The sequence below is a fragment of the Lepus europaeus genome, chromosome 16 (assembly GCF_033115175.1).
Source record: "Lepus europaeus isolate LE1 chromosome 16, mLepTim1.pri, whole genome shotgun sequence".
In the NCBI taxonomy this organism is placed as follows: domain Eukaryota; kingdom Metazoa; phylum Chordata; class Mammalia; order Lagomorpha; family Leporidae; genus Lepus; species Lepus europaeus.
In genome coordinates this window covers 26,050,514-26,065,999 of record NC_084842.1, presented here as the reverse complement: position 1 = coordinate 26,065,999, position 15,486 = coordinate 26,050,514, and the positions used below count along the sequence as shown (strand labels likewise).

At 50.2% G+C, this 15,486-nt stretch overlaps 1 protein-coding gene and 1 pseudogene across 2 annotated transcripts; one reads left to right on the top strand and one right to left on the bottom strand.

Annotated features, from left to right (window-relative positions):
* Window positions 1-1,027: 1,027 nt before the first annotated feature.
* On the top strand, window positions 1,028-2,807 carry HELT (helt bHLH transcription factor). 2 transcript variants are annotated; one of them, XM_062213778.1, is made up of 4 exons: window positions 1,028-1,054; window positions 1,503-1,607; window positions 1,865-1,961; window positions 2,311-2,807. In XM_062213778.1, the coding sequence occupies exons 1-4, from the start codon at window positions 1,028-1,030 to the stop codon at window positions 2,805-2,807; spliced, it is 726 nt and encodes a 241-aa protein (XP_062069762.1). The 2 variants fall into 2 exon arrangements, with proteins under 2 accessions (XP_062069762.1, XP_062069761.1); XM_062213777.1 differs by having other exon boundaries at window positions 2,308-2,807.
* An 11,471-nt stretch (window positions 2,808-14,278) lies between these two features.
* LOC133775049 (calmodulin-1-like) lies at window positions 14,279-14,706 on the bottom strand (annotated as a pseudogene).
* Window positions 14,707-15,486: the final 780 nt, after the last annotated feature.

Genomic DNA, 15,486 nt, shown 5'->3' with positions numbered 1-15,486 from the left:
CGCACGCCCGCCTGTCTCTCCTCCCCCACCCCCTGGCGTTATTAAAATTTAGCCCGATGAAACTATTCACACTTTTCAATGGACATTTTCCTATAGGATAATAGGCTACAAATTGAGCCTCTTCCCCCCTCGAGGAGGGAGCCGGAGGGGGGCAGAAAAGAAAGCCAGCGACGTGGTCAGGGCGTAGGGGGGGAGCGTCGCGTGCCAAAGACCGGCGGGAGGAGCGAGGCGAGGCGGGAGCCTCGTGTGCCAGCCGCAGCCCCACACCTGCCGGGATGTCCGCACAAATGAAGCGGGGTAAACAAAAAGGGGGGAGACGGACGTGTCACCAAGTCGTGTGAGAAAAGCCTGGGAACAAACGGGGCGCCTCCGTCTCCAAGAGCTCTCCCTTGAACCCGGCGGAACAGCCTATTAAAGGCTTACTTAATTACTTTAATGACTCTGGACAGGCTTTAAAACGCACTCGGCGCTGGGACGGCGGGCTTGCTGGGATTTGTAAACAGGCGATCGTGTGAGGCTCAGCGGTGCGACTGAAGCAGGCGACACTGTTTTGTGAGGGTCCTCGCCCCCCGGTGCCCGTGGCCGCTGCGCGCCGGCGCTCTGCGCCAGACCCTGCTGCAGGCGCAGGCTCGCCCTCCCGCCCCAGTTTACCGCCTCCTTTTCCCCGCCGGGGCTGTTGCCATGCAAATGTTAGTCCCCGGCCGATCACGTGTCCTTTGAAGGGCCACGTGGATTAACAAAGCTGATCTGCCCCCAGATCGCCCCCCTCGGCTGCTAAAATTTTTTTTTCTTAACTTCTTTAAAACTGATCTTGAATGCATACATCCTCCAAACGCAGCTCCCCTAATCCTATGGAATAATTCAACTCGTGAATGCACTTGGAGACCTAAATGACCGCTTTATAAGGCAGTCCCTCGGAGCGGGGAGGCTGCAGTCTACCTGGGACACTCGAGGAGGCACACGAGGAGGTGGGAAGCGGACGGGTGCCTGGCGCCACCGCCTCTCGCGAGGGCGCGTCCTGACCAGCATGTCAGACAGGCTCAAGGAACGCAAAGTGAGTCGGCTGGGCCCAAGCGGTCCTTGCGCCCTGGTGGTGCAGGCGTCTCACTGACCCGTCGGCCGCCGAGCCGGACCGACGGCAGGGCAGGGACGTGGCCACACTGAACTTTGCGTGTGGAGGAATCCCGGGAGGTTTGGGAAGGGGTTGGAGATGGAGGAGATCCCTCAACCGGAGAAAAACCCACGCCTAGAAACTGTGGCCACCTCCCCAAAGCCCCGGCGCCCAGCTTGGCAGAGTGGCCCGAGCGGAGAGAGTGGCTGCGAGGGGTGCGCGCCGGCGCTGGCGGGAGAGGGCAGGACTCCTCGGGCCCGAGGGCGGACAGGCAGGGGTCGCTTCCTGGGGCAGACCTCTGAGAGGAACACAGCTCGCCGCTCCTGTGTGGCCCTGCCTCGGTGACCCCGTGGGCAAAGCCAGTCTAAAACCGCCAAACCTCTGTTCGCAGAGAACCCCAGTTTCTCATAAAGTGATAGAAAAGCGGAGGCGGGACCGGATCAACCGCTGCTTGAACGAGCTGGGCAAGACGGTGCCCATGGCCCTGGCCAAGCAGGTAACCGTGGGCGCCTGGGAACCGGGTGCCAGGCGCTGGCAGCGCTCCGCTGCCGCTCGGGGAGGCGATGCACGCGGGGGCCTTCAGTGCAGGCCTCCCTCTCAGAGTGCCGGCGCGCCAAGCGAGCCCCCCGGCGGCCCCCCGGGCGCACACCCGCAGCAGCAGCGCCCTGCTCGCCGGCCCTCTGCGGATAAAAACCGTGTCCGCCCAGCCTGCGCCCTCGGGGCCGCTGCGAGGAGCCCTTTCCCCTTTTGCAGAGTTCCGGAAAGCTGGAGAAAGCGGAGATCCTCGAGATGACCGTTCAGTACCTGAGAGCCCTGCACTCCGCGGATTTTCCCCGGGGAAGGGAGAAAGGTGGGCGGCGAGCGTGCGCCGCGCGGAGCCCTGGGCGCTGTTGAGCGCTCCCGACGGGGCTGCAACGGTCTGCGCCCGGGAAGCTGCGGGAGCGGGGAGGGGGGGACTGGTTTCCTGGGCTGCCCGTTCCGACGATCTCAGGTTGGGTGGGTGGGTCTGGCTCTTAGGGAAAAGGAGGTCGTTTGCGCTTGCTTTTCCAGTCTCTGGATTGCAGGAAGGAGAGGGCAGGCCTCCAGTGGCAACTTGGGCCAGCACCTGTGATGGGAGGTGCCCTGCACCCACCTCGGACTCCCCGTGGGGAAGGAGCTGCTCAGGGTTCTCCCCTCCGTCTTTCCCGCCCCTCCAGCAGAACTCCTGGCGGAGTTTGCCAACTACTTCCACTATGGCTACCACGAGTGCATGAAGAACCTGGTGCATTACCTCACCACCGTGGAGAGGATGGAGACCAAGGACACCAAGTACGCGCGCATCCTCGCCTTCCTGCAGTCCAAGGCCCGCCTGGGCGCCGAGCCCACCTTCCCGCCGCTCGGCTCCCTCCCGGAGACGGATTTCTCCTATCAGCTGCACCCGGCGGGGCCCGAGTTCGCCGGCCACAACCCCGGCGAGGCCGCTGTGTTCCCGCAGGGCGCTGCCTCGGGGCCTTTTCCCTGGCCGCACGGCGCGGCCCGCAGCCCCGCGCTGCCCTACCTACCCAGCGCGCCGGTGCCGCTCGCTAGCCCCGCGCAGCAGCACAGCCCCTTCCTGGCGCCCGTGCAGGGCCTGGACCGGCATTACCTCAACCTCATAGGCCACGCGCACCCCAATGCCCTCAACCTGCACACGCCTCAGCACCCCCCGGTGCTCTGACGCCCACTGGTCCGCCAGATCGCTTTGCGCGTGGGGCGCTGCTGGGGAGAAATGCTGTATATACTGTACAGGTGTAAATAATGGGCCCCAAACACTGGCGGAGGCGGGGGGCAAGACCAGGAGCCAATGAATCTTCGAAAGGTCTCCCTTGGCAATAAATGTTTTCTCATGCAGACCTACAGAGGTGGATTTCTTTGTTACCCTCCGCTCATCCACAACGCATCCCCTTTGAGAAGCCAAGGGCGCGAAGCTAATAGGGTCCCAGGGACCCCTCCCAGGAATTTCTTTTTTTGGGGGGGGGGGGTGAGGGAGGCTTGCTGCGGAGTATGAGGCGCGGGGGAGCTAAATAGGGACTTAAGCAGAAGTTCCAGGCACCGCTTGCGGGCGCGATTGGAGGCCTCCCGGGAGCGCCAGACTGCACCCGCCCCGCGCACGTCTTGGGCACTTGCCTGGGAGAAGGGCGGAGGCTAGGCACAAGGGCTCTTGGCTCTCAAAAAATACAAATCGAAGGACCCGCCCCAGACTGGCATTGGCAGTCTTTGGCGGGCTGGGACCCTGGCGCTCTTCCCACCCTGAGGCACGTCGCCCGACGCGCGCGCACAACACGCCCGCGGGTCTGGCACGCGGCGAAACCCAGGCGTTTGGGACGCGCGGCTGTGTGCACAGGCTTAACGAGTGTCGGTAAAAAAAATTAAAAAAAAAGAAAAAAAAGACGTGAAACTACACCGGTGGAAGTTTTCTATCTGCTACTCCGAGCCTGAGCGCTCAAGGAAGCCGGCTTGGCCTTTTGCGCACAGACTGGCTGGGCTTCAGGGCGCTGGGCAACCAGGGTAGAGCGCTGCGCGGCCGGCAGGGAGGTGCGTTCGCCCTGGGATGTGGGCAGGAGCGTGTTCCCCGAGGCGATCCCCACCATCCGGCCCCCTCTGCCTTCCCCCAGAACACCGTGAGGAAACCTATGACGCGGCGAGTCACTTTTTAGGGGGCTCTGGATTTCAGTTCCAGTGGATCTGTGTCTTACCCACAAAATCGCCATGCATTTAAAATAGCAAGCTGACATTATGTTTTTTTCTAAGACCCAAACAAGCAAAATGGGCCTTCATTTAAATAGGTAAGATAAATGAGGTATCCAAATGTCTAAAGCTGTGTAACTTATTTGAACTTTTATTCCCATTAACTTTGATGCCCTTTAAATAAATAATTCAAAATTATGTAGCATGTTCTCTTCTTCAGAGACCATTTAAACAGTGGTGGTTTGCTTTTTTCCAGATTAACTGAACTTATTCCATTTCTCTGGACAGGGTTTAAGAGAGCTCTGACCTGCACTGTTTACTGAGGTCATGAAATGGGATGGCCCACAGGTTGGAAACCATCAAACTTCATTATGCACAGACAGGCGCGTGCGTACACACACACACACACACACAGCCATCATTACCTTGTCCATAAAATGAAACAGGTGTATATATGTGTGTTTGGGGGGAGCAGAATCTATAAACTTTAGGAAAGGAGTTGCATATAGGGTTTCTTGAAATATCCATAAAATGTGAGCTATCTGCTCTCTTACAAGCTGATGGAGTTGGCGCCTAGAAGTGCGGGTAGACCGGATAACAAATCTACACTGAGCAAAACAGGATCAAGACAAATTATGCAGAAGTGGGAGAGCGGATGGCGTCCATTATTGGAACACATGTCCTACACCCATTTTCATTGGTGCTGGATACAGAATCTGAAGGCGGCCTTTCAGGAGGCATTGAGCCCATCTGAATTCCCTTCGGCAGTGAAGCATTAAAGATATAGCGTTGCCCTGGAAATATAAATTATTAATATATTCAGCATTTTTTCACTTCTCAACTGTTAACCAAATTAGACAAAACTTTCTTTTACTAAGTAGATTTTCTCTTTGGGATTAGCTTTGGGAATGCACAGGGCCACCACAGTAAAAACTTTGGTCATTTACATATAATTTTTGCAAACTTCCACTGGTCCATGACAGTCTTTGTACCTCAAATGTTGGTATTCTTGATTTTTTTTTCTTTCTCATTTAACTGCGAGGGATAAAACCCTGCTTTGGATTTACAATGACTTTGGGATAAAAGTCTCCCTCCCCCTCTGTCCTTCCCCCTTTCTGAGTGTGTGTGTGTGTGTGTCTTTTTCTGAAACTTTCGTCTGAAGTCCCAGTTCTACAGGCATGGCCAAAAGTCACACTTGGAATAGTCTGACTTTGCCAAAGAGCGAATGTGTCACAACAGAATGAGATGGATTCAAATCAGATGGGGACTTTAATGTGTTCTTCCTCCAGCTCTCCCTGACAACATGTTACCTCTTGCCCCCCCCCCCCGGCCCCCAGACTCCCCCACCCTGGGCCCCCCTCCGTCTGAGTCTCTTATGCCCAATCCATCCACTGTTCCTTTAAGTAAGTTGTATAGTAATGGTTTCCAAGAGGGGCCCGACCAAACCCAGAAATAACAAAAAAACAAAAACCACTGGGTTTGGCTGGAGGTGACCCATTGTGTGGCCTTCTGAAAGGGGCAATCTCTCGTTTCTTGGGCTTCATCCTTGAGTGGGCAAGAATAAAAATAATCATCCCCATGAAATCAAAGGTTTTCTCCAGAGGCTTCAGGAACAAAGCTGATGGCTGGTGAGCTGGATCCGTCCCCATGGCTCTGCAGGGCTGGAACTGGTAGCTTCCAGGCCCTCGAGCCGCCTCGGCGGGACGGGCAGTAATACAGAGCTCACTTGTGCTTCCAAGCGTTATTGAACAAAGACAGCCAGCCCCCTGTAGCAGCAGCCCCCAACCCCAATCTGCTGGGCCGCTGCGAGAAACCAGAAAGGGCAGAGCTGCTGTTGACAGTGGCTGAGCCCACGAAGTCATGGGACTCCTAGGAACGCGGTTATCAGTGTCTGCATAAAGAAGCAAGAAAAGGAGGTGATCGGGGCACCAAGCAGGAGCTCAACGAGTGTTTGTGGAATGGCTGAATGAACTGCCTCACAGTGTTGAGTCACTGGGGAGTCTGCATGGGGTCCTTCCCCGCCATCTTGTTTCTACCCTCAGCCTCCTCCACTATCAGAGACGGGAAATTGTATATACCCCACCTCGCCCCAAAATCTGTGGCGTAATCCACACACTGAGACGCATCGGAAGGAGCAATTGCCTGGCCTTTGCCTAGGAAGTCTACCTTGTGCTCTGCAGTGGGAGACCGTGTGTGGATGCTTGGCTAAGGGGCTCACTCTTCCTGCAGGCCCCAAGTCCAGGATTTCGATTCAGAACTAGCTGGCTGGGGTTCTGCTGTCATCCTGTGGAAAACCTCCAAGGCGGGGCTGGGTGGGGCTGGGCTGGATCCCACCCTCTTTTCTGCTCCTTGAGTTCAGCAGAGTGCAGCTTGCTGGAGCCACACTGCCTAGATTTGCATTCCAGCTCGGCCGGCCGCTGTGTGGCTCTGGCAAGTTGCTAAGTATCTCTGTGTGTCTCATCATCTAAAACAGAGATGTGAAAAGTGCATACCCTGTAGGGTTGCCATGGGGGTTACGTGAGTTGGCATAGTCAAAGCACTCTGGAAAGTGTCTGCACCAGCATGGGTAGTCAGTAACTGGTATCAATAATGAGAATCCATTCCTTCCCCCTTTCCAAAGAGTCAGGTCCTTGGGACCACCTCAAACTGAGAAACAAGATGCTGAGGTCCATCATGAAAAAAACAAAAACAAAACTCTTTAACCCCAGGCCTTTTTTTTCAAGTCTAAGACTTGCTCTAGAACAAGGCACTTTTCTTCATTTGGGGGCTGCGGATCTCCAGTTCTCTCCCATGATTGATCGTGAGGCTGTGAGCTCTACTGCAAGCTCTCATTGATCATCAGGGCCCCTCCAGTAACTGCGGAATGCTCTCACTCTCGCTCCTTTCTACACAGAAATGTGCCCTTATAGTCTTGCACATCAGTTCTCATACCTGCACTCCACATTCCCCCTCCAGCTACACTGTCTTGTGCTACTACGATACATGGCCATTGCAACACAGCGGGCATGAACTGAGTGTTCACATGTACACTCTGTGGCAGTTACATGCCCTTGTCAGCACTGCCCCCCCCCCCCCCATTTTTTCCCCTTCCAGGTTTTCCCTTTGGTCTATCCTACTTTATCTGCTAACCCACTCCTGGCTTGGGGGCCAGTCCTGAGGTTTCAGCCCTTGTGTAGGGAAAAGGCCTACATCAAGACCTCCAGCTCCCTGTGTTTGGTTTCTCGACTCTCACCCCCTGTCTCATTTGCCCTTTGGCTTCCATCCCCCTAGTTTCTGAGTTACTTAGCTCCTGATACCTGTCTTTTCAGTATCTGTGGCCTGGTTAAGAATTGGGATGTTTGTGTGTGTGTGTGTGTGGGGGGGGTCCTGGAGGTAGGAGGGACTTTGATTTCCCACTGTGCATTGCTGCAGGGAGGGATCTCACTAGAGCAGCACCCTAACTGGGCTCAGCACTGCTTTTAAATTCTGTAGATGCCTGACTGTGGGTTTGGAAAGGACCCAGGTGTGCCTCCTTCTCTTTGGGCAGCAACCTGCTCACAGGAGGCGGGGAAACACCCCTTGCTGGGCTGCTTGTAGGACTTGCGGCTTTTCCTACCTAAGTTTAAGTCTAAGAGGAAAGGTTGCAAGCCCACTGTCACCATCCACTCACATCTTCCACTCAGCTGCAATAAACGTTTTTATCTGCACATGACACCTATGTCTATATGAGGGAACCTCAAAAAGCTTATGAAAGTGTGTATTATGGAAACACTTGCATGGATTTCAAAACATGCTTGCACCACAATAAACTTATCTTTTAATTTTTTTCCACTAACTTTTGGATATACCTTTGTATCTCAGAAGGTTCTAAGCAGAGTAGAATGGGAAAATGAGTTTTATTTTTTGGATACCCTAAAACCCCAGAATCTGAGTGCTGATATGTGCAGCTAGGACACACACACACACACACACCTACATGCATCAAAAAATACTGGCCAGAAGTGTTGTACACATGTATTCCCAGGGCACCTGCCTCTGCACACAGGACACAGGTATCCATATGGATGGAAAATCTGGCCACAGGCAAGAGCCACCCACTGAACCCAACTGTCAGGTTAGAGCTTACGAGACCCAACTATTCTGGCCTGCTTGGAAGATGAGAAACAACCATTATAGATCCTGCTATATTCATTGACCAGTCCTCTGTATGGTAGCTAGAGCTGAATCGAAACAGAAGCAGTGCTAGGCATTTTTTAAGATTTATTTTTATTGATTTGAAAGGCAGAATTAGAGACAGAGAGAGAGAGAGAGAGATCTTCCATCTTCTGGTTCACTCCCCAAATGGCCACTGGGCCAGGCCAAAGCCAGGAGCCAGGAGCTAGGAGCCTTTTCTGGGTCTCCCATGCAGGTGCAAGAGCCCAAGACCTGAACCATTTTCCACGGTTTTCAAAGGTACATTAGCAGCCGGCACCGTGGCTCAATAGGCTAATCCTCCGCCTAGCGGCGCCGGCACACCAGGTTCTAGTCTCGGTCGGGGCGCCAGATTCTGTTCCGGTTGCCCCTCTTCCAGGCCAGCTCTCTGCTATGGCCCGGGAGTGCAGTGGAGGATGGCCCAAGTGCTTGGGCCCTGCACCCCATGGGAGGCCAGGATAAGTACCTGGCTCCTGCCTTCAGATCAGCGCGGAGTGCCGGCAGCAGCGCGCCAGCCGCGGCAGCCATTGGAGGGTGAACCAATGGTAAAGGAAGACCTTTCTCTCTGTCTCTCTCTCTCACTATCCACTCTGCCTGTTAAAAATAAAAAAAAAATTAAAAAATAAAAAAAGGTACATTAGCAGGAGGCTGGATCAGAAGTAGAGCAGCAGGGACTTGAACTGGTACCCATGTGGGATGCCAGCATCACAGGCTGTGGGGGAACACATTTCATTTCTACCTCAATAACTTCATAGGAAAGAAACTGTGCTAAGAATTCCTTATAATGCAATTAAAAGTGGAAACATCACTCTACTGACCCTAGAACTGTGTTATCTATTTCCTTGATTTTTAAAAAAAAACCCACATTAGTCAATGAGACAACATTTTCCAACCTTTTAAATTTCATGTTAGAGAAGGTGCCAGCAGGAGAGCTGACCGTGCTCCCCGAGGGTTGGCTTTCTGGAGGCGATCCTGCCCGAGCAGCATCACATGACTTTCTGGGGGCAGCACGGCCAGCCGCTGCTGTGGGGGAAGACAACGTGTGACCCAGTCGTGCTGCACCTGTCGATGGCCTTCTAGCAGCAGGCGTGTGCTGTCACTTGCCAGCTTCTTCCCAACAAGCCTTACAGTCTATGTTTCCACCCGACTTGGTGATACTTTGACACGACACGGTAAACCTGACCTTCTCTGTGGGGGGAAGCTGCAGGGCTCAAGAACCGGCCTGAACTCTGGGGGGGAAAGGCAGCCTGTACTCGGTATGCAGCTGCTTAAAAGCCTCTGTGGAGGTGTCCAGTCACCCTGAAGCTATCACAGGGAAAGTGATTGGACAGATAAACTCTCCCCAAGTCAACATGGAAATGTTTCCACTCCTCCCTTCTCCCTTCTTTCTTTATCTTATCCCAGCTCCCAGCTTTTCTTCTCCTATACAGTAGGATTCAGTTATGCTGAAGGGTTCTTTGGAGGCCCTCAATCCAGGCAAAGCATCCTAGGCAACAGAGGGGGACGCACTCTGATCTTATTTACAGACCTAGCCTCACCTCGAAGGAGCCTCACCCAATCTGTCGTCCCCTGACCTCACCCTCCATCAGTCTCTCCCTTCTCCTGAACCCCACTCCCATTCATTTCCAAGCCCTCTGCCACAGCCACAGCCCAGGCTGCCGGTGCCCCCTTCAGATGCCTGTCCCCAGTTCCTACCTGTTCTCCAAGCCTCCCTTTTTGCTTTCTCAAATTCATTTTCAACATAGCAGCCAGAGTAATTTAAAATGAAAACAAAACAAAAACACAATTCTGAAATCCTCCTATTTAAAATTATTCAATGTCTTCCTAGCAGTCTTAACATGAAGTCCATGTTCCTTGTGCGGCCTTGCCTCTGACCCCTGCATCCTGCACGGACCTCCACTGCCTACTACTCCAGAGTCGACACGGGGGCACGCTGACTTCTTTCATTCCCTGGTAGACAGAACTCTTTTGGGCCCGATTACTGTGACTGCCAGTTTCGCGAGGCAGTGGGTCAGCACACCCAGACTTGCTGGTTCTTTGTTAACAAGACATTGACCTCCTTTGGTGAAGGGACAGTTATCATGGCAGTCATATTGTACCCATTCATCCAACTCTGTCTGTGAAACAACTTTGGAAACTCTACATACACAGCACAAGCAGTTACATGAAATCTGTGCTCTAAGGTTTTCGGGACTTCTCTTACTGCTTGTAATCAAATATCGTTATGTGGGACCTTAGTTATTGTTATCACTAAGAATGGTGATTAAGAACATGGATGGGGTCAGTTGTTGTGGCTTAGCGGGTAAAGCCACTGCCTTTGATGCCTACATCCCACATGAGCACTGGTTCGTGTCCTGGCTGCTCTATTTTCCATCCAGCTCCCTGCTAATGGCCTTGGAAAGCAGCAGAAGGTGGCCCAAGTGTTTAGGCTCCTGTACCCACATGGGAGACCTGGATGAAGCTTTTGGCTCCTGGCTTTGGTCTGGCCCAGCCCTGGCCATTGTGGCCATTTGGGAAGTAAACCAGGAGATGGAAGGTCTATCTCTCCCTTTCTCTCTGTAACTCTTTCAAATAAATAAATAAATCTTAAAAAAGAAAAATAAGACGGGCTGTGGAGCACACCTGCTTGGGCTAGAATCTGCCATGTTCTAGTTGTATGGCCTTGAACAAACTGTTTAACAGCTCTGTGCTTTGGTTCCCATCAGTTAAATTAAACAGCCATGCCAATCCCATTGGTTGATGGGAGGATTAAATGAGTTAATAGAGCAGTGCTGATTAATAGACTTACCCTGTAGCTGTCAACTGTTTTAACCGAAATCTTCATGAGATTGCTATATGGACCAAAAATGTTTCCCTTAAAATTGGTGACCCATTCACAATATTGAATTTTTTTTTTTTTTTGACAGGCAGAGTGGACAGTGAGAGAGAGAGAGATAGAGAGAAGGTCTTCCTGCACCGGCCATAGCGCGCCTTTCAGAAGGTCCCTGCTACTCACATGGGAAACCTGGATTGAGTTCCCAGCTCCCAGCTCTGCCTGGCCCAATCCTAGCCCTTGTGGACATTTGGCGAATTCACCAGAAGATGGAAACTCTGTGTCTGTCTGCTTCTCCAGACATACAAACTGAGTAACTGTTAAATTCTAGTTGTAGAAGCTGGGGCATCATTTTAGTGAGTAAGTACAACCACGTATCTCGTTTTCCCTGCTCTCTAGATCTGAGTAGCCTCTCATCTTCAACATCGCATCTCGTCCCCAGCATTTCACACGCAGTCAGATTGCTCTAGAGGCCAGATAAAATCACCTCTCTCATTCAGGTTGCTGCTGCTGAGGCATCCAGCGTAAGTGATCGAGTTCTTGAAACTTCTGAGACTGTCCGTAAACATGCCCCCGAGGAGAGACAGGAAATCACACACGCATGACACTGGGGATCGCTTCTGCAGGACTGCACCTGCATTAGTAGAGGTGGCTCACATCACAGCTCTGTGTACAACATCCTTTCCATAAACCAACTCTTGAAGCAGTAAGGGCTGCTGGGTCTAAATCGAACTTACCCACTCCCACTCCCTTCCGATTCTGTCTTCCACAACACTTCCAGTTTCCTGAATGTACCCCCCTCTCTCCCTGCCTCTGTGTGTTCTCTCTATTCTGACTACCAAGCCATGCCACCACCTCAGACCCCTCGACCTGCTTCTTGATGGGCAAATCCTTTCTTCTTCTCTAAGATGGAGCTGACAGCTCTTTTGGAAACTCTTCTCTGATGTGCCCACCTCTATCTCCACATCTCATTATAATGCCGTATCTATGTGTTCCTCGTGACAAGCTGGGCAAGATCCCTAGCATTCATTTAATAGATGACTAAGTGCCTATTCACACCAGGGACCGAGAAAATGAGAAATAAGGCAAGCGAGGCCCTGGTAGCAGTTACAGTCTATTGGAGTTAGAGATTAAGTGAATCATTACTAAAATAGGATAAACGTTAGGAGAGAACGTTCAGGGTGCCTGGGGTAGGGCGAATCCAGGGCTGAGGTTCCACATGGTCCAGGTGCTGCTGAGAAAGTGACATTTCAGCTGATAGCAGAAGGAAGTGTAGGAATTTACCAGGAGAGTCGAGGAAGGAAGGCAATCAGAAAAGCTTCAAGCAGAGAGAAAAATCTTTGTGGGGCCTCAAAGCATGGAAGAGGAAGTTCTGAGGGATGCGTGGCTGTCTCATAGGGCCACAGAGCTGTTTTAACACTTGATTCGATCACCTTTTAGAGAGAACGCTCTGCTTGCAGTGTGGAGAAAGAGCTGGGAAGAGCCAATCTGGAGAAAGGGGGCCCAGTGTCTGTCCCATTTCCCTGGGATTTTTCTAGGAAGAGCTGGAGCCCAGTGGTCAGTGTATTTGGGTTTCCTAATTCTCACTGCTTGTGCTGACCGCCTTGACCCCAGCTTTTATACAAAGCGCTAGTACAGTCATTTTCTAAGCCCCAAAATGTAGCAGAATGTGGCAAACAGTAGGGCAATAGAAACCATCATTTCAGTAATGTAAACTACATACGTATAGGAATGAAGACCTGAAGTAACCATGACCAAATCACATTGCTAAGTTAGGGTGACAAGACTGGGGATGTTGGAGAAGAGAATCACAATATTAAAATGGGGGCTGGCAATGTGGTGTAGTAAGCTAAGCTTCCACCTACGGCACCAGTATCCCGTGTGGTCGCCAGTTTGTGTCCCGGCTGCTCCTCCTCCAATCCAGCTCTCTGCTATGGTCTGGGAAGGCAGCAGAAGATGGCCCAAGTGCTTGGACCCCTGCACCTGTGTGGGAGCCCAGGAGGAAGCTCCTGGCTCTGGACTGGCCCAACTCCAGCCTTTGCGGCCATTTGGGGAGTGAGGCAGCAGATGGAAGACCTTTCTCTCTGTCTCTCTCTGTGTCTGAAACTTTTCCTCTCAAATAAATAAATAAAATCTTTTAAAAAATAATAAAAGTCTAATAAGACTTAAACACTTTAAAAAAATCTTTTTATTGTGAAATTAAGCAAAGATATATAAAATTATTTCAAGCAAATATCATCATCTGCCAGTCATAGACATGCTCACTGTGTCCTCTCACACTTTTGTTCTAAGAGCTCAACATTCACTACTTCAACTTATTTGTTTATTAAAAATATATTTATTTATTGGAAAGGCAAAGTTATACAGAGAGAAAAATTGAGTGAGACAGAGATCTTCCACCCACTAAATCTTCCATTCCCCCAAATGACTGCAAACGCTGGGGTTGAGCCAGGCAGAAGCTAGGAGCCTGGAACTCCATCCAGGTCTCCTATGTGGGTGGCAGGGGCCCAGGCACTTGGGCCATCTTCTGCTGCTTTCTCCTGTGCATTAGCAGGGAGCTAGATTGGAAGTGGAGCAGCCGAGACTTGAACCAGCACTCACTTGGGGTGCTGGTGTCATAAGTAGTGGCTTAACCTGCTGTGCCAAAACGCTTCAACTTATTTGAGCTTTGTAATTGTGCACTATTTTTGATGGGTGACTTGTCTCTTAGCTTTAGGCAGAAGCTCCTCTGGCCTGAGATGGGAGTTCCCAGTCCAGTTTATTCACTGACACTTCCCTACAAAGCATCAGGGAATGGAGGGATATTCTTTTCATGTACATCAACTCTTCCAAAATACAGATGTTCCTTGATTTATACAAACCCATTATTTTGGGGGTAAACTGTAATTTTTTGTTATTGGAAAACAAATATACAACTTGGAATGGATTTGAGGCAAATTGTACCATAAGCAGATTTTCTTTAAGTGGCTAAACAAAGTTTATAAAGCAAGTAACAATAAAAGAAAATGTTTCAGGTACCAGACCAGCAATTAAAAAAAAAAAAGAATAGTGTACAAGTACCAGGATAATACACCCATTTCACAATAGTGCAACTTTTAAGGACCTATTGTTGACTCTCCATAGTCCATGCAGAGTTATAACTTCACACTTCAACAACAACATGCTGACAGTTCCTAAAGAAAGCTACATAACCCAGATGTTCCCTCATTTGACCAACTCTAAGTTTAGATGTGCAGAAGGGCTTAGATCTATCCAGAGTAAGCCACATGCAACATGTTACTTGATCAATTCTAAAATAAGGTTTCAGGACAATGACAGGAAGATAGGGGAGGAAAACATGGAGGAACAAGGTCCTGATTACTATAGACACTTTTTTTTTTTGACAGTAGGGGGAAAGCTTTTACAGATAAGTTCTAACCAAAGAAAAGGCAAATAAAAAACTGTACAAGAAATTTAACACATTCTGTACAATGTCTTCACTATGCTGCCATCATTTGTACAAACTCTTCATTGTTTACTAGACCATCACCACCAATATCTGCTTCCCCGATCACTTCGTCAACTTCATCTGTTCTCTTCTCCCCTAGGTTTGTCAACACATGGTGAAGCTCTGCAGCACTCATGTAGCCATCACCAACCTTACCAAGCACACAGAATGCTTCTCACTTCTTCACTCTCTGTGTCTTTCATTTTCCTTGCCATGATTCAGGAAGTCTATTGTGCCATTACTGTCAGCATCTACTTTGTTAATCATGTTCCGTAACTCTGTTGCTGTGGGATTCTGCCTGAGAGACCTCATTACAGCTCCCAGTTCCTTTGTTGCTATGGTTGCATCACCATCCTTGTCAAGTAGTGAAAAAGCTTCTTTGACTTCTGCAGTCTGCTTTTCAGTCGGCTGGTCAGCCATGCTGCAAACACTACGGCTTCCAAGATGCAGCCACTCAGCCACTCAGTTCACTCACCCCACTCAGACTAGTCCTGACAAACCCATTTGAAGCTGAAATGTTTTAAGTCCAAGTGCATTTAATACCCATCACCTACCAAACACGCTAGCTCAGCAAGCCAGCACAGAGTTTCCTCAAGGTAACTGGGCTGAGGGAAAGTGGCTGGTGAGGTGGCCCAGCATTGTGAGAAAAGATACACTGGGTCATACTATTCAGCAGTTAAAAGAAAAAAAAAGAAATTCTGTCTTTTGCAACAAAATGGATGCAACTGGGAACCATTATACTTAGTGAAATAAGCAAGTGCCAAAAAGACAGATACCATATTTTTTTTTCTGATCTGTGATAACAAATAGAGTAGCTAAAATATAATGTATAGGAGTGAAATGGACATTTTGAGGTTTGATGATTGTTTATCACCCTTGTCTCAATTGTTGAAGAATAGTGCTTTCTTCTTCATACTATTTGTTGACATTTTACTTAGTGTAGTGTTAATCTTATGAATATAAAGTATACTGAAAATAAATCTTTGTAAAAACTAAGAATAGAAATAGCAAAGAGAGGAGAAGGATGGAGACGTGAGTGGGAGGGGGCATAGTGTGGGAAGTATCACCATGTTCCTGAATCTGTATATATGAAATACATGAAACTTGTGTACCTTAAATAAAATTTTAAAAAAGAATGAAAAGAAAAAAAAAGTAAAGGATTGGACACATATCACTAGCTGGGAAACATCAGAATTCAAA

Coding starts and splice junctions, on each gene's coding strand:
- HELT (XM_062213777.1), top strand. CDS start 1,028: ATGTCAGACAGGCTCAAGGAACGCAAA. Junction 1,055..1,502: donor ACAGGCTCAAGGAACGCAAA/GTGAGTCGGCTG, acceptor CTCTGTTCGCAG/AGAACCCCAGTTTCTCATAA. Junction 1,608..1,864: donor CCATGGCCCTGGCCAAGCAG/GTAACCGTGGGC, acceptor CCCCTTTTGCAG/AGTTCCGGAAAGCTGGAGAA.